This window comes from Loxodonta africana, chromosome 2 (assembly GCF_030014295.1).
Source record: "Loxodonta africana isolate mLoxAfr1 chromosome 2, mLoxAfr1.hap2, whole genome shotgun sequence".
Taxonomy (NCBI): Eukaryota; Metazoa; Chordata; class Mammalia; order Proboscidea; family Elephantidae; genus Loxodonta; species Loxodonta africana.
Window position 1 is genome coordinate 164109687 of NC_087343.1, and position 20773 is coordinate 164130459.

General features: G+C 40.5%; 1 protein-coding gene across 6 annotated transcripts in view; it reads right to left on the reverse strand.

Moving 5' to 3' along the window:
* The window catches only part of CSNK1A1 (casein kinase 1 alpha 1), a 47926-nt gene extending 31599 nt beyond the window's left edge, over nucleotides 1–16327 (reverse strand). For 2 of the 6 annotated variants that reach the window (XR_002786285.2, XM_023550548.2), the window contains exons 1-2: nucleotides 15767–16327; nucleotides 15028–15134 (exon numbers count right to left, since the gene is read on the reverse strand). Coding sequence is in view for 4 of the 6 variants with exons in the window: in XM_023550548.2 (XP_023406316.1) it covers nucleotides 15028–15134; nucleotides 15767–15889 (230 nt within the window). In the remaining 2 variants the exon portion in view is untranslated. The remainder of the gene's footprint in view (nucleotides 1–15027; nucleotides 15135–15766) is intronic. The other 4 variants (XR_002786286.2, XM_010591785.3, XM_003404592.3 and 1 more) reach the window with 4 other exon arrangements.
* Between the last annotated feature and the right edge of the window lie 4446 nt (nucleotides 16328–20773).

A 20773-nucleotide genomic window follows, 5' to 3' on the forward strand; every position in this document is an offset into this window, starting at 1 on the left:
ACCCTGGAACTTGAAACTCAACATGTCCAAAGCCATGACCATACACCTTACCTCTAAAATATCAAAACTGAGTCCTTTTCCTGACTTTCTAAATTAAGTATCATGTTCTCAACGCTTGAAGTGACTTACCTCCACTCCTTCAAAAAGGAAAATATGACATGTACATTAAAACATTTGAGTCAGAAAATAATGGAAATCAACCACACTTGTTACCAAATATCCCCCAGTACACTATTCATACTGAAAGGTTTGAGCTTTTAGGTAATTTCTGCACTCTAAGAATCACCTGTATTACAGATAGTGGTTTATGTATAAAAATACTAAGAAAACAAACAATAATGGATAGATGGAACATTTTCCCCATGCTCCACATAAATTAATTTGCTTAGTAAAATCGTTTCTTGAAGTGGAAGGAATAGAAAAAAAGGACAACTTCATAGGATAGAAATGTTACTTAAGACAAGAAAGGGGCAAATGGAAGAGTTAACACAAGCTACTCGAAAGGAAAGATAAAAACCTGAAAGAAAAAAAGCAATGGATAAATAAGCAAATAGCTATTCATAAATTCTATGCAGACCTGAGCTAATATATAAAGACTAGGTCATACTCATAAAAATAAGTCTGTCAGTGACCAAACAATTAAAAAGTGGTCCAGTAAACTAGCAGTTGGGTTTAAAAATGGGAAGCAGGCTAAACTGACAGAATATGTGAATACTGGACCAGCAGCCAGAAACAGAGGTTCTAGCCCTGGGTTTTTCATTCTCTTTCTTTGTGACTTTATGTGAGCCATTTTTGGTCACTGGTCAAACATTTCTACTATAACCTATTATAAGAGGTATTGTGATAATTATGAAAATAGTCTATGTATAAACACTTTGTAAATTATAAATATTCTTGAGCTCTACTCCAGAACTGGTGAATCAAGAAATCTGAGGGTGAGGCAGTGAAACTTCGATTTTAAACTAGTTCAGTATTATGCATGACTGAGGTTTGAGAAATAATGACTTAGCAGAATTCATAATTAACTGCACCTTAATGGGATCCCATTCGTCTGCTCCAATCCAGGCAATCTCTGGATGTGGTAGAGGCCACAGGGTACTGTTTGGGGGCTCATACTCACTACATTATACCTTTGATATTAAGGAAATATCCATACAGTTTTAGATTTAGAGAACATCCTTCCTTACAGTTTTCGGCAGGAAATAAATTCACAACTATATGCTAGAACCATGGCAGATGCTCAAAAAGAATGTAAGCCTCACAAAACTTGTCTGCTCACTAAAATGTGCCCATACCTTAAACTGTTCCTGGCACATAGAAGGCACTCATGTTTGTTAACTGAATGAAAAAAAAAATGCTTGCTTATTCTCTACAAGGCATACTAAAGGTGTTATAAAGTACATTAAGTTTACCATAGCTTTTCACTGAAGAGTAGACACTAATAAGACTCATTTTTGTTACAGGGATGTGGTTGTGAGGTGCCATCGAGCCGGTTCCAGCTCATAGCGACCCTATGTACCACAGAAGGAAACACTTCCTGGTCCTGTGCCATCCTTAATCATTGTTATACTTGGAGGTTCAGAAACTGAGTACAGGAGGATTTCAGTAGACGGAGTTTGGTGTTAAGAATAATTTGGTGAGTGAGAACAGCCAGAAACAAAATAAAACATCCAACCTTAACAGTGAACAGCATAAGAATGTAAAAGGGAAAGAACGATCTTTTATATGCAAAAGTATGAGCTCTAGTCTGATTACAAGAGTTTCAGTATTTCAACTGTTACTGAGGACAATGCATCAGACAGTTTTAATATAACTAAAAGATTTGTAAAAAAGTTTTTTTTCTTTTCTTTTTTTGTACTTTAGATGAACGTTTACAGAACTGGCTTCTCATTAAACAGTTGGTCCACATATTGTTTTATGACATTGGTTAACAATCCCATGACATGCCAACACTCTCCCTTCTCGACCTTGGGTTTTGTGTTACCAGCTTTCCTGTCCCCTCCTGCCTTCTAGTCCTTGCCCCTGAGTTGGTGTGCCCCTTTAGTCTTGTTTTGTTTTATGGGCCTGTCTAGTCTTTGGCTGAAGGGTGAACCTCAGGAGTGACTTCATTACTGAGCTAAAGGGTGTCCGGGGCCATACTCTGGGGGTTTCTCCAGTCTCTGTCAGGCCAGTAAGTCTGGTCTTTTTTTGTGAAGACTTGGAAAATTTGTAACTTAGAACAAAATTTATAAAAATTTCATACACAAACTGTTATGGATAAACACTCAAATAGTAGCAGAAAGACTGGCAGTTTAAACCTACCCCAGAGGCACCTCCAAAGACAGGCCTAGAGATCTGCTTTCGAAAAGTCACAGCCTTGAACACCCTATGGAGCAGTTCTATTCTGCACACATGGGGTTGCCAAGAGTCAGAATCAACTCAAAGACAACTGACACCTCCACCACCTTCCAAAATGCCACCACCTGTCTGTCAGTGGAGATTTGCATGTAGCTATAATACTAAACAGGTTTCAGTGCAGTTTCCCAACTAAGACAGACTAGGAAGAAAGGACTGGTAATCTACTTCTGAAAATCAGCCAATGAAAACTCTACAGATCACAAGTGACCAATCAGCGACTGGCCATGGGGATGGTATGGCAGACAAAGGACCAGGCAGCGTTTAGTTCTGCTGTGCGTGGGGTTGCCGCAAGTCAGAGGCAAGTCTGAAGGCAGTCAACAACATTAACAACAAAACCTACCAACAAACGCAGCAGCTTTATATCAGATCTCACACTCCTGTGTCCATAAAAGCCACATTAAAGACAGAATGGTTTGACACGGTAGGGAAAAGTAGCAGCTAAGTACTTAAAACAGCCTCCTAATAAGCTGCAAATAGCAAATACAGGACAACCTCAATTTCAAAAGGTTAAATTTGCAAACCTCTCCACTGTATATTCAGTGATGGCGCAAACAAAACTCACATACTAATGATTCATACTATGTATGTTTCAGCAACTGTCAGTCTTCTGTTCTTCCTTAAAAAAAAAAATCCATCCTAACTAAAGCTGCTTTATAAGAGGTAACTTCTTGATGTTGCTGAACTAGAACCAAAAGAAATTCCAAAAGGCCAACAGCGCTAACTACAGATGCTAGCAGGTACTTAAGCTGACCAAAGTCCACAATAGTATGTCTTTATTGTGAAGTAAATGGACATTAGCTTTTAATGATATAGTAGTATCTTTATACCAGCAATCAAAACTAAACAAACTAGTACAGTCCCATTTCCATTTGAAAAGTTCCTGCCAACTAGTGTGTTCTGCTGAATACTTAAGAAATGATAAGTACCACAGGATTAGTGATAATACCCATTAGCAACTGAACTGTACATGTTATCAGGTAGCTCTAAAATTTTATAAATAGCATGTGTAGTATCCATAACTATCTGCAGGATTTGATTAAAATAGTAAAACATGGAATACAAAAGAACTCCATCTGTAAGACACAGTCCTTGCCCTCAAGGAGTTTCTAAACTGCTTTCTTGTGGGAAAGCATACGAGACGTGGAAGAGAAAAATGGTTTCATATATGAGTTTTTGATACTTCTCAGAAATCAAGGCATTTGATTGTATGGGATTACAGCACATTTTCAGTACCATGCTTCCTGGTATAAGATTTCCCAAATTAACGCACTAATTCACCACAGAAGGCACATAAATTAAAAATCCAGCTGTATCCACACTGTAGTTCTAGAAGACTGGAATTGGTGGGAATGAGCAGGGGGGCAGCAGTCACTCTTCCTGAAACACCGTATAGTACAGTGACTAGCAAACTTTGCTTCACATCAGAAACACCTGGGAACCTTTTAAAAATTCTGATGCCCAACCAGAGACCAGAAGAACTAGATGGTGCCTGGCTACAACCAATGACTGCCCTGACAAGGAACACAACAGAGAACCCCTGAGGGAGCAGGAGAGCAGTGGGATGCAGACCTCAAATTCTTGTAATAAGACCAGACTTAATGGTCTGACTGAGACTAGAAGGGCCCCGGAGGTCATGGTCCGCAGACCTTCTGTTAGGCCAAGACAGGAACCATTCCCAAAGCCAACTCTTCAGATAGTGATTGGACTGGACTATGGGATAGAAAATGATACTGGTGAGGAGTGAGCTTCTTAGATCAAGTAGACACATGAGACTATGTGGGCAGCTCCTGTCTGGAGAGGAGATGAGAAGGCAGAGGGGGTCAGAGTCTGGCTGAATGGACACGAAAATAGAGGGTGGAAAGGACTGTGCTGTCTCATTAGGCAGAGGGCAACTAGGAGTATATAGCAAGGTGTATACAAATTTTTGTATGAGAGACTGACTTGATTTGTAAACCTTCCTTAAAGCACAATAAAAAAAAAAAATTCTGATGCCTAAGTTACACCCAAACCAATGAAACCAAAATGTTTACAGTTAGGAGCCAGGTGTCAATATTTTTTAAAGATCCCCATACGACTCCAAAAAGTAAAAACCCTTTGCCGTCAAGTCAATTCCGACTCATAGCGATCCTACAGGACAGAGTAGACCTGCCCCCCAGTTTCCAAGGCTGTAAATCTTTATGGAAGCAGACTGCCACATCTTTCTCCCGTGGAGCGGCCGGTGGATTCAAACTGTTGACCTTCTGATTACCAAACACTTAACCACTGCACCACTAGGGCTCCTTCATGTGATTCCAGTGGGTAGCAAAGTTTAGGAAACTTTGGTATAGTAGAAAGAGGTAGTTAAGACCCGTTCAAATCACAAATTAGCTGTGTGACTTTCGGCAAATTAACCAGTAAGCCACACTTTACATAAACCCAAATTAACAGGATTGTTGTAATGATTAAATGATATCATGTGCAATGCTCATGCACGTAGAAGGAAAAAAGAATTAAGTCTTAGCCACACAGAATTCAACCATAACTACATCCTCATTTCAAAAGTACACATCAATGTTCTGATATAAATAAGAGGCAACTATACCTGAAAGATGAGCGCTGGTTAAGAGCTACGGATGCTAACCAAAAAGTGGGCAGTTCAAATCTACCAGCTGCCCCTTGGAAACCCTATGGGGCAGTTCTACTCTGTCCTATAGGGGTGCTATGAGTTGGAATCCACTTGAAGGCAACAGGTATACCTAAAAAGAAGCGCGCTAGTGGCCCAACAGTAAAAGCACTCAGCTGCTAACCTAAAGGTTGGTAGTTCAAACCCCTCCAACAGCTCCACTGGAAAAAGGCCCAGCAATCTGCTTCTATTTAAAGCCAAGAAAATCCTATGGGGCAGTTCTACTCTGTCACATGGGGTCACTATGAGTCAAAAATGACCCACCACACCCAACAATAACATACCTGAAATTTAAATAAATTATAACTGCATCAGAGAATGAAAGCAGCCTTTTATTCTACTAATCCTATCAATTTATATAATGTATTAAAAAAATGCAAGACCTAGTTGGTCTTAAAAAATCCCTTTCATAAGTGAAAGCTGACATTACAAATTACAGAATTCATTCTGGGTTCTGTAAATCTAGATGGTATCACTATCAAAACCCCAACTTTGACTCTCAATATAATGTTCTTTCCACTCCCCTTTATATCGAGAATCAGAATGTACTCTTTCCAGCTAGACATTTTATAACACTTCCAAAGTTCCAAGGAGCCCTGGTGGTGAAGTGGTCAAAGCGCTCAGCTGCTAACCAAAAATGTCGGCAGTTCAAGCCCACCAGCCGCTCCGTGGGAGAAAGATGTGACAGTCTGCTTCTATAAAGACACAGCCTCGGAAACCCTATGGGACAGTTCTACTCTGTCCAAAAGAGTTGCTATGAGTTGGAATCGACTCAAAAAGTGGGTTTGGGTCCAAAGGCCCCATTAAAAAGGCCACAACACACCCCACTGCTCACAGACAAAGGAAAGGTAGTATTGTAGTTTTTCAAAGTAGGAGAGTAAGGTAAAAATCTCAACCATCGCGGACTATTCTTGTAGTGTACCTTATGATAATAAACAGATTACTAACTTGTAATCTTTTTGTTACTGTTGTTGAAAACATACACTGCAAAACACATACCAATTCAACGGTTTCTACATGTACAGTTCAGTAACACTAAATACGTTCCTTGAGTTGTGCAACCATTCTCTTCCTCTTTTTTTTTTTCTGAGTTGTTCTTCCACCATTAACATAAACGTACTACCCCCTAAGGTTCCTATCTAATCTTTCAAATTGCTTTTGTCAATTTGCTTAAAATAACTGCCCCATAGGGTTTCCAAAGAGCATAATGCTTAAGGCAGACTTCCCCCCCTCCCCCAACTAGTTGAGCTAAACTACTGTTTGGTTTAAAGATAACCTCAGGAGATATTTTTGGTTTAAGGTTTAAAGATTATCTCAGGCAACATTTCAGGAGTTCATCCACCCTCCATGCCTCCAGAAAGCCTGGAGTCCATGAAAACTTGAAATTCTGTTCTGCATTTCCCCCCTTTTGATCAGAATTCTTCCATGAAATCTTTGATCAAAATGTTCAGTAATGGACACAGGGCACCATCTAGTTCTTCTGCTCTCATGGCAAAGGAGGCAGTTGTTCATGGAGGCAACTAACTTGTAATCTTGCTCATGGGCAAATCAATACCAAATCCAAAAGAAATAATGTATAGCTATGAGCCAAAAAAATCACCTTTAAAAAAAAAAAAAAAGACCTATGTTGTAAGAATGAGGGGTCTACAAAACATCTTACAACAGGGATGAGTCTGGAGAACATTATGCTGAGTGAAATAAGTCAATAACAAAAAGACATACATCGTATGGTCCCACTATTATAAAAAGCCAAGAATAGATATACACATAGAAAGCAACGTTCTTCGGTGGTTAGGTTACCAGGGATGGGAGGGGAAATCACTTTCTAGATAGCAGACAATTGTTACTTTTGGTGACAGCAAAAGCAATCCTAAACATGGGTAAAGTCAACACAGCTTGACCAAGGTAAATAAAGACACTAAGAAGTACACAACAAAAGGGGACAATTCCAGTAAATGCTATAACATACACAATTTTGCTACAACAGTAAAAACAACCAAAAAATATGTGTGTGTGGTTACGTAGGTAGATATGGAGACATGTATGCGTACAGGAAGGCATGTGCAAATAAATGCATATGCACATATAGGTGTATCCATAGGCACTGGTACACACACATTTGTGTGTGAGGCACATATATCCACACACATAACAAACCACATGGAGGCACAGCTACAGAGGCTTCTTAGACATATCCAAACAACTCACGGGATTGGTTTACTGGGTCAAAGGGCTTGGGACCATAGTCTCAGGCAACAACTTAGTCAACTGGCGTAACATAGTTCACAAAGACAATGTTCTACATCCGAATTTGGTGAGTGGCGTCTGGGGTGTTAAAAGCTTGCAAATGGCCATCTAAGATACAACTCCTGGTCTCGTCTGGCACAAAAGAGAATGACGGGAATCAAAGGTTCAAAGAAACTAGTCCACAGGACTAATAGCCCACGTGAACCAAAACCTCTTCAAACCTGAGACCAGAAGAACTAGATGGTGCCCAGCTACCATTACCAATTGCTCTGACAAGGGACACAATAGAAGGTCCCAGATAGGATAGAGAAAAAATGTAGAACAAAACTCAAATTCCTAAAAAAGGCCAGACCTACTGGACCAAAACAGACTATAGAGGAAGATCCAAGACTGCTGCCCTAAGATACCCTTTGAACTTGGAATTAAAACTATTTCTGCAGGTCACATTTCAGTCAAATAGTAGATTGGCTTATAAAATAAGCCATATCAGCAGTGAGTAATGTGTTCCCTTAAACAATTAACTATGAGATCAAACGGTCAACAGTTGCCCAAACACAGAGATGAGATGGCAAGGAGGAAAGGGAAACTACATCGTGGAAACAGAACAGAAATAATAAGAATGCTGACTCACTGTAAAAATTGTAACCAATGGCACAGAACAATATGTACAAAAGTTGTTAAAAGGGAACCTAATTTGCTGTGTAAACTTTCGTCTAAAACATAGTATTAAAAAAGAAAATAAAACAAACTTATGTTGTCACAGAATAGAGTTTACCAAGTATTAGCAGTACATTTGAAAAAAAAAAAAGAAAGAAAAATCAAATACTCCTTGTCTCGATAGAAGTGTAGGTTACGTGAGTGCACGTATTTGTCAAAACTGACCCATCAGCACAAGAAAATCTGCGCCGTTCACAGTATGTAATTACGCCTCAGTTTTTAAAAGTCCTAATAAGACATGGGAGCCCTGGTGGCACAGTGGTTAATAACTTGGCTCCTAAACAGCAGTTTGCATCCACCAGCCACTCCTTGGAAACCCTATGGGGCATTTCTACTCTCTTCTATAGGGTCGCTATGAGTGAGAACTGACTCAACGGCAACTGGTAGTAAGATACGGGTCATACTATATTAATTCTGGTCATCTGAAACTATAAGTCATTTGAGGTTGTATTATTAAAAAAAAAAGTAACAAAAAGAATCATTTTAACTATGTATTAATTTATGACAGCAATTAAGGTACTCATATAACCTCAGAAAAACTGTTAACCTCCAGGACTGATTTTAAGAATAAAACAAGCTTTTAAGAGATTCATTTTATAACATTTGCCTCTGTTTATAGAATTCTTGGCATTAAACTTCCTTACTAAGCACTGACTGATCATGAGAAACCTTACTAAATGACACTTTAGGTACAGATTAAATATACTTTGAAACAAAACAATCTAACTCTAGAAACTACGAAAACCAAGGTAGTGAAAGCCATGTACTTTACAATGGTTGGAGCCCTGGTGACACAGTGGTTAAGAGCTGGCTGCTAACCAAAAGGCTGGCAGTTGAATCCACCAGCTGTTCCTCGGAAATCCTACGGGGCAATTCTACTCTGACTTACAGTGTTGCTATGAGTCTGGCTAGACGGCAAGAGGTTTGGATTCTTCTTCTTTTTTTTTTTTTTAACAACAGTTCCCAAATATTTATGTACTCCAAATTAAGATACGAATTAATAATTTTTAACCAAAGTTCTTATCCTCCGATCCATGGATGCAAAACAGAGAATAAGAACCTCCTGAATTATAAGCATCCAATCAAACAATAATACAAGCAATAGGTTACTTACATTTATATAAGAGCTTTTCAGTTAAAATTGCTTTTACATTACAAATTAGAAAGCTATGCTGGAACTTGGCAAAGTGACATGCCCAAGAAACAGATTTTTAAGGTGCTATGTCAGAACTAGATCCCAGATGATCTGCCCAAGTGACCGAGACCAAAGGGTAGGATGAAAACTGGGACAATGTGGCATATATACATGTGAGAGAGAACCAAGGTTAAGTATGTGCACAAGTGCCTTTTCCTCAAAGGAGAAAAGGAGTCTACCATCCCCAAAAGGTTAAATAAATAAAGCCGACTGAATCTTGTTTTCTCTCTGTTCCCATTCCCATTTGGCCTCTCTATATGAGACCAAATGCCAAAAGGTGAAGGAGGCAAAATATGACTCTCCTACATCAAATGCAAGGGTGTGGGGGGTTTGTATGTAAACAGGCATGATTTGCCCTTGACATAAAAGTCAAAGGGCTCACAGTAAACCTGGAAGCCAGAAGGCTTTAAAGGCTTGAAAGGAAATAATCTAATCAGTATGACATCTCTCAGGTTCCAAACCAAAGCAAACCTGTTCCTGGAGAGTTGATTCTGACTCATAGCGACCCATCCGGCTCAAATATGGTATCTAGTACTATTACAGCATTCCATAACTAGAAACTCATTATAAGGCAACATAAAGCACCTCCAGTATACCACTGATTCAGAAACTGAAGGATGTAAAATCCCATTTCTTGTGTACCTAGTGATCCATAATGCACCTCTAATAAAACGCATATCCAAGGCAGGTGTCATCTTTGTTCTCTGGTAAAGCATTAGAATCTTGTTTGTGGGCTATATGCTCAGTGTCAAAAATCCAAGATTAAAATTCTAGATGCTTTTAACAATCAAGAGTAAAGATGAACTAGTGCTCTATAAATATGTTCTAGAATACTTGACACTGAGAAAGAGAGGGCAAAAAAAAAGAAAAAGTGGTTAAAAAAACAAGGCAGCAACAATTCTTCCACATCCCACCCCCCTTCTTTATATGATTTCCCTATACAATTCTATTAATTTACTTCCATCTAAATTGTCAATCTATAGCCTACCTGATAATCTATGGTCTACCTGATACAGATGGCATTTATGAGAGTTTTGTGGGGGGTACCTCAATCCTAAAATAATATTCAAAGATAAGATACAGACATCAAACTCTGATGACTGACTTTCTAATTATTATCCAGAGACCAACTAGGGCAGTGATTTTTATTAAGCAGGGAACTCTTTTTCAAGCAAAACCCTTCCCATAAGTTCAATAAGCAAAAACAAATGGAAATGAATATTTACGCTACAGAAGAAGGGTAGGAAACCCTAAACCTTTCTGTTCAGCACTCTCCTTCCCCATCCTGGCAAAATTAGAAAATTACTTAGTAAAATCCCTTCATTTTATAGAAGAGGAAACTGATAGGTCCAAAGAAGTTAAAGGACTGACCGAGCCCAGATTATCTACATTGCAGACTTAAGAGCTCAAACCTTCAATACCTGACTGTCTAGTTAAGTGCCCTTTTTAGCTTTGTAACTGCTGCTTTATAGAACACATTAACTCAATTCAGAGTGGCACCAAAAAAAAAAAAAAAAAGGGTTGTAACAGAAACACACTAATTTTCAGTGAACTCCCAGATGTCAATTCACAAGGTCCAAGAGTTTTGATTTCTCAAACTATCTACAGACTGGATGCTAACCTCTCATTCTTGCTCTTTAAACTGGATGCTGTGTTTCTATTTAGCAAATTACTTATCAAACACCTGATCAGCCAAGTCTGCTATGCAGGCTAGGTAATTTTCAGTCCCTATTTTAAGATGTCCCAAGGTATCTTAAAGCAAATCCTATAAACAAAAAATCTGCAGGGAAAGGGGGGTACATGGAAGTGGAGTGGGGGAAACATGAGCTATGTGAAGGGTTGCTGTTAGGTGCCGTCCAGTGGATTTCTACTCATAGCGACCTCATGTGAGTAAAACAGCCACATAGTTGCCTTGGCTATAATCTTTATGGAAGATTGTCAGCTATTTCTCCTGCAGAGCCACTGGGTCAGTTCGAACCCCCAATGTTTCAGTTGGTAGCTGCGAGCTTAACCATTTGCACCAGAAGGGCTCCTTGTATGAAGGGTAAATGTGGCAAAATCTAAGTTTTTAAAATTAATATCAACGCTTCTAGAACACTGGATAACACAGACTGCCTTACTTCATCTAGCTAAAACTAAACAGCCAATTTAATATTTACCAGGTAAATAAGTATATACAAATGGCTAATGCGTGTGGCTGCTGAACAAAAGGCTGGAGGTTCTAGTGTACCCTGCGGCACTTTGGAAGAAAGGCCTGGTAATCTTCTTCTGAAATATCACCCACTGAAAATCCTAGGGTGCACAATTACACTGTTGACACAAGTGAGGTCGCCATGAGTCGGAACTGACTCCACAGCAACTGCCTGGTTATGCATATTGTATAGGTGACGTGGATATAACGGGGAACAAACCAAGGGAATGTGAAGATGCTGTCGCCCAGTTAAAGTATGTTACATAACTCTTTCTTATCAATAACACTTCAAAGGAAAAACCATTTTCTTACACTTCACTTTAAAACCAATGAACTACTTTTGTTTCTATGTACCTGACCCTACCAACTCTAAAACATGCTTACCCTTTCCCTACCCTCACCCATTTACTACATTTCTGCCTTAAGAGACTACTCCCAGAAGCCACACTCTATTCCTGGATGCCCTTCCTAACCAGTTCACCAAGCTTTCTTCCTTACAGCCAGATCCTGAAATCCCATCTACTCTCCCAGGAAGCCTTAACTTGAAAGCCAGGTTAATCTCACTTTAGCCCTGCCCACAGTTTATAACTACCATAACTCTCTCAGCATCTTATAATTAAAAAAAAAAAAACACTGCTGTCAAGTTGATTACGACTCATAGTGATCCTACAGGGCAGAACAGAACTTCCCCATAGAGTTTCCAAGGAACACCTGGTAGATTCAAACAGCCAACCTTTTGGTTAGCTGGCGTAGCTCTTAACCACTACACCACCAGGGTTTCCAGCTTATAATAGGCATCAATTATTCTGCTCATAAGTTAACTTCATTTATTCATAAGTTTATTCAGTACCTTATCTATTGCCTTGGTTGGTTTTTATCACTGGTGTCCTTCTTAAATAAAGCTACCAGATAAAAGGGCATGTACTTAATTTGGGCTTAGCACTGAAAATGCCAGATAAGCACCTAATGCTTTTGGAAAATGATTTCAAATACATTAAATTCAACCTGATTTGTGAAATTTATAAAACCTCCCAACAAAGATGAATCTCAAAAGCATTCTGCTAAGCCAAAGAAGTCAGACATAAAGGCCCTCATACAGCATAATTTCACTTATATGAAATTCTAAGAAAAGTAATGGAAAGTGAATTGTGGTTGCCAGGGGTCTGGACAAGGAAACTGAATGCAAAGGGAGAGGCAGGAACTTCTGGGGGTGATGGAACAACTCTAGATCTTGACTGTGGTGGTGGTGGTTCAGGATTATAGACTGTTAAATTAAAATGGCTGAATTATATTTAATTTAAATTATATTTCGATAAATCTGGTAAAAAAAAAATTTTTTTTTTAAAACTACCCAAAGTGAAGAAGGAAACCCTGGTGGCCTAGTAGTTAAGCGCTACGGCTGCTAACCAAAAGGTCAGCAGTTCGAATCTACCAGGCACTCCTTGGAAACCCTACGGGGCAGTTCTACTCTGTCCTATACGGTCGCTATGAGTCGAAATCGACTCAGTGACAATGAGTTTTAAGGTGAAGACATACTGTGTCAAAAGTATCAAATTATTCTAAATCAAAGTGCCCCGTTCTAATGTGAATCCATCACAAGATAATTACTGGCATATTCAAAAGGAACAACTGAAATGTTCAGAGAGCCCTAAATGTGACGTAAAAATGCTTTCATAAAGCCTATAGAATGAAATGAAAGTGCAACTTAAAAAGAAATAGAATCCTGTATGTATTTTGTTGAACTTCAAATGAGTATTGGAAATAGAAATAATGAATAATAATAAATAACAGACAAACTTTAAACAATAGTGTTCTGTTGGTTGCTTGCACATAGAATTAATGTATGTAAATCCAGTCCTTAATTCAAAACTTGAATTATCTAATGCATTACTTAAAAATCAGAGTACTCATTTGTCCTGGAAAAAAATAACCAATTTAACATTATTCTAGTTAAAAAAAAAATCCTACCTTGTACTAGAGCTCTCAAATGTGAAACGTTTTAAATGTTCATTCCATTCACACTTTCCATTTTGGGGAGAAAAAAGTTAGATATTTTAACCATGATTTTCATTCTTCCACAATAACAAATTACCTTCTGACACAATAGTATTTTTTTTTTTTTGTAATCATTCAGAATCTCAAATCTGGATCATCTCAGAAATTGCATTAATCTTTAACTCATAAAACAAACCCGAAATTTTCTTCAAAATAATTTACTGGAACACTTACAACCAATAGTACACTTTATCATTCAATTTCTCCATTAAAAATGTCTATTAGCATTGAAAAATTTTAAATAATACTGTTCTGTTGGTTGCTTGCACATAGAATTAATGTATGTAAATCCAGTCCTTAATTCAAAACTTGAGGCGTAAAAACTGGAAAAGAAAAAGGCTACAGGTAAATGCCATTCCATTTAATTCTCAACTATCTCTGATCTTTTTTGCAAATGTCTGAGTAACTGCTGTAAAATGGCTGGGGTTTCAAACTACATTTTAGTCTCTATACCAGGAAGAAGGTTGTCAATCTGAGTCAAACTACTCTAATACCCTTTAGAGTACAGTTAACCATTTAAGAGAACCCAGTATTTTTTTTATCTGGCCATCTTTTATCCTGATTACTACTAGTATTTGCCTTCACCAATATTCCATATCCTCCAAAAAATGCCACCATTTCCCTGATGCCAAGGTTTACTGACAAAATAACTCAACAGGTTAAAATTACTTATGAAACTGTGGTTAAGTGATTAACCTTTCTTTTAACACAACTGATGTGAGTATATTTCAACACAGTTGGTACCTTTGCCACAGCCCATAAAAATTTAGTACACAGGCTGAAATGTATCAAACGTTACCATTAGTGAAAAGAAACAGTAATTAATATCTTTAGGAGAAACAGAAGAGATTCTGCACAGTATAATTTGACAATTTCGTGTAGCATCTGCTGCAGAGATCGCAAACAGGCTGTCATTATGCCATCTACTTCCTCGAACCCCATGGCCTCCTGTAGCTTTATTCTTGGCTTTTCAAAGGTTTAATCCACTCAGGGCAGCTAAAGGGGAAATCAAGAAAGCATGACTTGTGAACCTAAGCAGAGGAAAGGTTAGGAAAATGGGGTTGAGTCACGTCGTTCCGCCATTTTCTAAGCGGAGGAGGAAGACATGTTGGAACAAAAACACAACAAAAGAGCAGCCATTTCCCAAGTCAGCTCCAATAGCAACCCGAACTGGCTGAGCCAGGTCACTTCGGCACCTTCAAACCCACTTCACTGGACAAACGTAAGAACATCAGAGGTGCCGACGGAAAGAAAGCGACAGCCATCGCTTCCGCGTAGAGATCAAAGATGACCCGCATACTTAACTGCCAAGGAAAGCCTCGGGAAGAATGACGGACGCTAAACGAAGCAGTGTTAACAAACTGAAATTCTAAACCAAGTGGGCAAACTAAAATTTACTCAGTGATTGTGGTAACTTACGGTTCACTGGAAACCACCGGCTGTAGGCAACTCAAGGAACTGAAATAGCAAGCCCGGCAATCAGCTGGTCCTATTACCTGCTTCTACCATTTCCCCATTCCGTACTTCCCTCAGTGGTGCGCCTGTTTGCTGGAGGGTTCTTACCGTATGTGGGGGATGCCAACCCCACCTTGAAGAATCTTATAGAGTTTGCTCTCGTACAGCAACTGGGGATGCCTGGCCTTCTGAGATTCTAGCTTCACTGCCACTTCCTGCAGGGGAAAAAGGGGATGATGGCATCAACATCCCTATGAATTCACTGTCGCTGGGGAAAAGGAGGGGATACATTAGCAAAGCTCCAACTCGCGACTACAAGGTGGAAGTGAAAGGTTGAGAAGAGAAAGTTGTCTTTGTCATTACAAAAGAAGGCATGAGCCCCAAAGGCCTCTTCGGGGATAGTGACGAAATCGGTACGTGCTCTAAAGTGCAGGGAAATGATTCATCCAGAAAAGAGGCATCCTCTGAACCTAATGAAAGGTTCTGAAGCAACGAGGCGATCGGAAACTGCCCTAACTGGAAAAAGAATCCCAGTCGGATTTATACCGGGATCACTGAAATAGGATGTCGCCCTTCTCACAATAAAACGATGGCTTTAAAAAAAAAAAAAAAAGTCCGATGAAAGGACATTTTAAAAGCTGGCAAACTTCACAGTTCACTCAACCTTTCTCTCGGGTTCTTTCCCTTTTAGGGAAAAACAACGGGGCGGGTTCCTACGTTAGGAAAAGTGGCTCCCCCGGGCCGCCCAGTGCGTGTGAGCGGGGCCCGAGCAGCCTGGGGTTGGGGGGGGGACTGGGGAGGTGAAGAAAAGAGCAGCATTATCACGAACCCCACCCCAAGTGGTTACCTCGCCGTTGGTGATGTTGATCGCCAGATAAATGTCTCCGAAGGAGCCAGACCCGATCTTCCGTACCAGTTTATATTTCCCTCCGACAATGAATTCGGCCTTGGAGCCGCTGCTGCTCGCCATCCTGAGAAACGAAGATGGAGCGCTGGGGCCAAGCCCCGACACCTATGTGGGAACGACGGGGCCTCTGGGGCTGGTCCACGGAGCAAGTCTGAGGAGGAGGGCGGCAGAAAACGGAAAACGGAGGTCTTTCTTGGCGTTACAGAGCACAGAACAGGCCTAGAGAACCTGATGACCGCCGTTCAGTCAGGTTTTTTTGCCAGACTGCAGTTTGTGAGGGGATTCTCGCGGTTACTAGGCTGGGCCACTTGCTTCTGGGCGGCCGCCTCTGCCTCGCTTTCGCTGCGACGTGTCGCGGGGCTGGAAAAGGGGTACGATGAGTCAGGGCGGCGCTACCTCTGCCACCACTGCCGCCGGCTCCCGCCCGGAGGAACCCCTGTCACTCCGCCGACGCCGCCATCTTGTTCCTCCGGCACCAGCCAACACAAAATGCCCCCAGTCTCCGGGAGCCTCTTCTTCACAGCGCAGAGCACACTGGGAAAGGGATCTCGAGCGCTAGCCCCTCTGGGTTCACAGGCAAGGGCGGGGGCGGAACCGGATTCGTGAGAGTCCCGGCCCACGCTCCGAGCGTCATCCCATCACCGCCCAGCTGCGCATGAGCACTGCATCGCTTACTGACTGCGCAAGCGTGCCGCGGCCTTTCCTCACCCCAGCCCCGGGCTCACTTCCACTTCCGGTCGTGTTCAGTTCCATTCTTGTTGTCTGTTGGCTACTTCGTAGCCGCTTGGCCGTTGAGAGGCTTTGTGGCCCCAAGCCCCGACAGCATATTAGGGAGGTGTCACCTTCATATTTCTGGCCCTATGGAAGTTTCAGGCCTCCTTGGGAACCTGGTATTGACCTTTGCTCTTTGAGGCGGTTTTTAGCCTTTGATCTTTCTTCCGGCCCTCCCCCGAGCCGGTTTATTCTAGCTCAGTTTCTGTTTCGAGATAGGCTGTCGCCTCTGGTGGAGAAGAAGAGAAGAGCAGCCCTTGGCGGACTGGGTCTGAAGGGCTGGGCCAGCAGAGCCTAGCTGATTAGTCTTTAGAGTAAGAATTCTATGCTCTAATGAGTGTTGGAGACCATCTTTTTAAAGGAGAGGAAAAAAAAGGAAGCAGGAATTGCTGACCCTGCGGCTGTATGTTTTTGTGTTATTGCTCCAGTAATGTATTTTGTCCCCGAGAAAAGATCGAATACCAGTTCATAGTATTACTGGTATATGTAATAAACAAAATAAAATTGACAACCTTGAAAAAACAGCGCATATTAAAAGTTATTTTAGTCCACCCTCAGCCAAAAAAAAACACCTGAAAAATCGTCTTAGTTTTGTTGAAAACGAGTATTACTGACTCAGACAAACAGGAAAGAAATAAGTATCACAAAATAAAACTGACAGCGGTTGAAGTTTTTCACAGTAAAACATGTTACTTACTAAGAATTGATCAAAAAAAATCAAATCTTGACCACATTTTCATTTTGAGCTGGGAAAATTGGGCTTGATAGAAATAATGCTCACAAAAGAAAACTCCATGGTTGATAATATCTTCTGTAATATGAATAAAACTCTGATGAATGAATCAGACCCGTGTGAAATTGTTTGCTACAGATTAGCAAGTAAGCACAAGTAAACTACTGCCTCCTTGCTTACTGGATAATCCACCTGTCAGGGATTACATATTTTAAAAGAGACTTTGATTCTGTAGGAGAGTGCTGTGGGGTTGGGAGAGAGATAGATGCTAGACATACCCAGAATCTTAGATGTGGTGAAAAAATTTTGAAGTGTTCAGTACAGATGATCTGGTAAGCAAGGTACACACCATGCTTACCTTGCCTATTGGACATTCAACCCTTGAACATCATTCTTCTTTGGTGACTTTAAAGTATATTTTGGCCAACTTAAATTTTCTACTGTCAGACTCTGGTCTAAAAAAAGAAAAAGGAAAAAAAGTCCATTTTTAAGCATCTTGAGGTTCCCAGGGATAACTACCATTCTGCTGATTGTCACAGCTACCCAAAATGTAATGGATTCCTAAGCTTGAGAAGTTCCCACATAAGTGGGGGAGGGGGGACGGTGTGCATTTAAGAGGATTGTTGGTGTAGCGAGGAAACAGACCCTCAATTGGGGTTAAGGTAGGGGTGGGTACAAGGTGGACTAGAGTAATGATTCCCAAACATCCGTGGATGGACGGATGCAGTCTCTAACAAAGTTTCCCATAGATAATTACAAAAATATGAAGAGTATAATGCATTTTTTTCTTTTATGTATCAAAAGGCTGAATTTTCTGAGATTTTATCTTCCTACATTTGTGTCATTAAAATGCTCTTTGATAAAATGTTGCTGATGGTAGATGATTGTTTCACTGTTTTTTAAATATTTTTATTTGGCAATACAGTGAATTACTTAATATGGCCCTTATAGCCATAGTCTTTGTTACTCCTACTAAACGACTAGGTGAGACTATGCAAATGAGGGTCTGAGGCCCACCAAGGGGATTGGATAGCTTGTCAATAATGTAAATAAGGTGCCTGGCACCCTTGTGGGTGTGGGGCCGTGCAAATAAGGTGTATAGAACCCTAACGAGGGGATTGATCAGTTTTGGCATCCTGCTAGGCTTAAAAGAGAGCCAATTCCAGAACAGAGGGAGGAAAGATCTCACCACCATCAAGAAGAGCCATGGCCCCCAGACACCCTTTTAGCTCAGTAATGAAGTCACTCCTGAGGTTCACCCGTCAGCCAAAGATTAGACAGGTCCATAAAACAAAACAAAACTAAAGGGGCACGCCAACCCAGGGGCAAGGACTAGAAGGCAGGAGGGGACACGAAAGCTGGTAATTGGGAACCCAAGGTTGAGAAAAGGAGTGTTGACATGTCATAGGGTGGGTAACCGATGCCATAAATCAATGTGTACTAATTGTTTAATGAGAAACTAGTTCTGTAAACTTTCATGTAAAATACAATAATTAAAAAAAAAAAAAGAGAGCCAGGACTGGAGGATGTCCTTTGGACCTGGAATCCCTGCACTGAGAACCTCTTCGACCCAGGAGACAGAGAAGGAGAGCTGTAATACTAGAAAAAACAAGAGAAGCAGAGGCAGAGAAATGGCAGCAGCAAAGACAGCATAAAGACAGCAGAACCAGGAGACTGGCAAGAGAGAGTATGGAGCAAGAAAGCTGAGTGCCTTCAGGCAAGAGGCTTGCTGGAAGGGTAGGGTGCCTCCAGGCACTTGGCAGAGCTAGGTTTTCTGACCCACAGAGCTAAACCTGATCGCCTGCATGCTGAGGCTTACTGATGGAATGGAGTGCCTCCGGGCACTTATTAGCAGGGCCAAAAGAGCTTTGTGACACTTGCCTGAGCAGGGCAGAGGTCAGGTGGAGACGCTGAGAGCCAAAGAGAGACCTGCCTTTGGGCTAAGAAGAAGCTGTCCTGATCAAAGAACTATATCCTGAGCATTCCAGAACCTGAATTGTAACCTGTTACTTTCCTGATAAACCCCATAATTGTGAGTCCTGTGTGGTCCTTGCAACAAATTATCAAACCCAGCAGAGAAGTAGAGAGTACCATGGAAGGGATGGTTAGTGTCAGAATTGAAAAAAAGGCTGGAGGGTGGAGTATGTCTAACCTCTGCCTCATAGGAATCAGCCTTGGACTGTTGATTTTGATTCTCCTTCCTCCTTGTGATGTTAAAGGAGGTGAGACACCTCAGCCATACCATTTTTACAAACTTCTAAGTCTGCCTTTTTTTTTTGCTAACTTTTAGAAGTCCATGAAATCTCAGTGAAAGTCTAAATGATTTATAGAAGCCCTTCCAACCCTGAGTTTCTATAATTTTATATATATATATTTTGTGTGTCTCCTCATTTGCTGCCTGTCTGCTATCGTCAGTATACCAGCAGAACAATATCCGGCAAAATTAACTAAAATGCTTTGAGTAACACTATAGTGTTTTCAGCTGGATCTCTCTTAAGATGTAAATTTAGGAAGAGTAAAAAGTTTTTTGCTTTTATTATAATTTATGTAGAAATTGAAGTTTTTAGGTGTTGGATATGACTCAGCCTTTTCAAAATCGTGTATCTGTGTAAGAGCACTCCAAATTCAGGTGTGCTTGGCACGATTAAAATGGCTTACACAAGGTTTTACTCAAACTCCATTTTTTTCTAGGCTCTTCAGAAAGGTATTGCACAAAGAACTAGGGAACTTGCCTGGGCACATCCTTCTTACACAAAGAAATTGCCTGGCGTGTCCTTAATGATTTACTGAAAATACCCAATAAGAAGAATTTGCTATAGTTAGCCAATTAGAATATATTTTTTTACTGTTAGTTCCTGATATTTTAGTATTTAAGCCCTGCACAGCCTCTGACTAATGGAAGCATTTGTAACTGCCTGGTTACTCTGTGCAATGCTGATTTACGAATCACTCTATTCCTCAATAAATCTCTTTTACTTAAAATAGATGCAGTCATTTTACTCTATAACATTTCTTGGCATAGTCGGCAGGATTCGAAGGTGCCTTATCATCTGTATTCCTGGGAAGCTGCAGACCCAGAGCTTTGGTACCAAGCACAAGCCCCATGTGCTCATACCATCAACTCGAGCTCTTGGGGATCACCTAAGGTAAGCCCTCTTGAATCAAGTCTGCTTATTGCAAAGACTTTGAGAGATTTCTAAACTGGGCTATTTGTCTTTTTGTAATTGAGTTTTTGCCGTATCATGTAGATTTTAGAGATCAGGCACTGATCGGAAATGTCACAGCTAAAAACTTTTTCCCAGTCTGTAGGTAGTCTTTTTACTCTTTGGTGAAGTCTTTGGATGAGCATAGGTGTTTGATTTTTAGGAGTTCCCAGTTATCTAGTTTTTCTTCTGCGTTGTTAGTAATGTTTCGTATACCGTTTATGCCATGTGTTAGGGCTT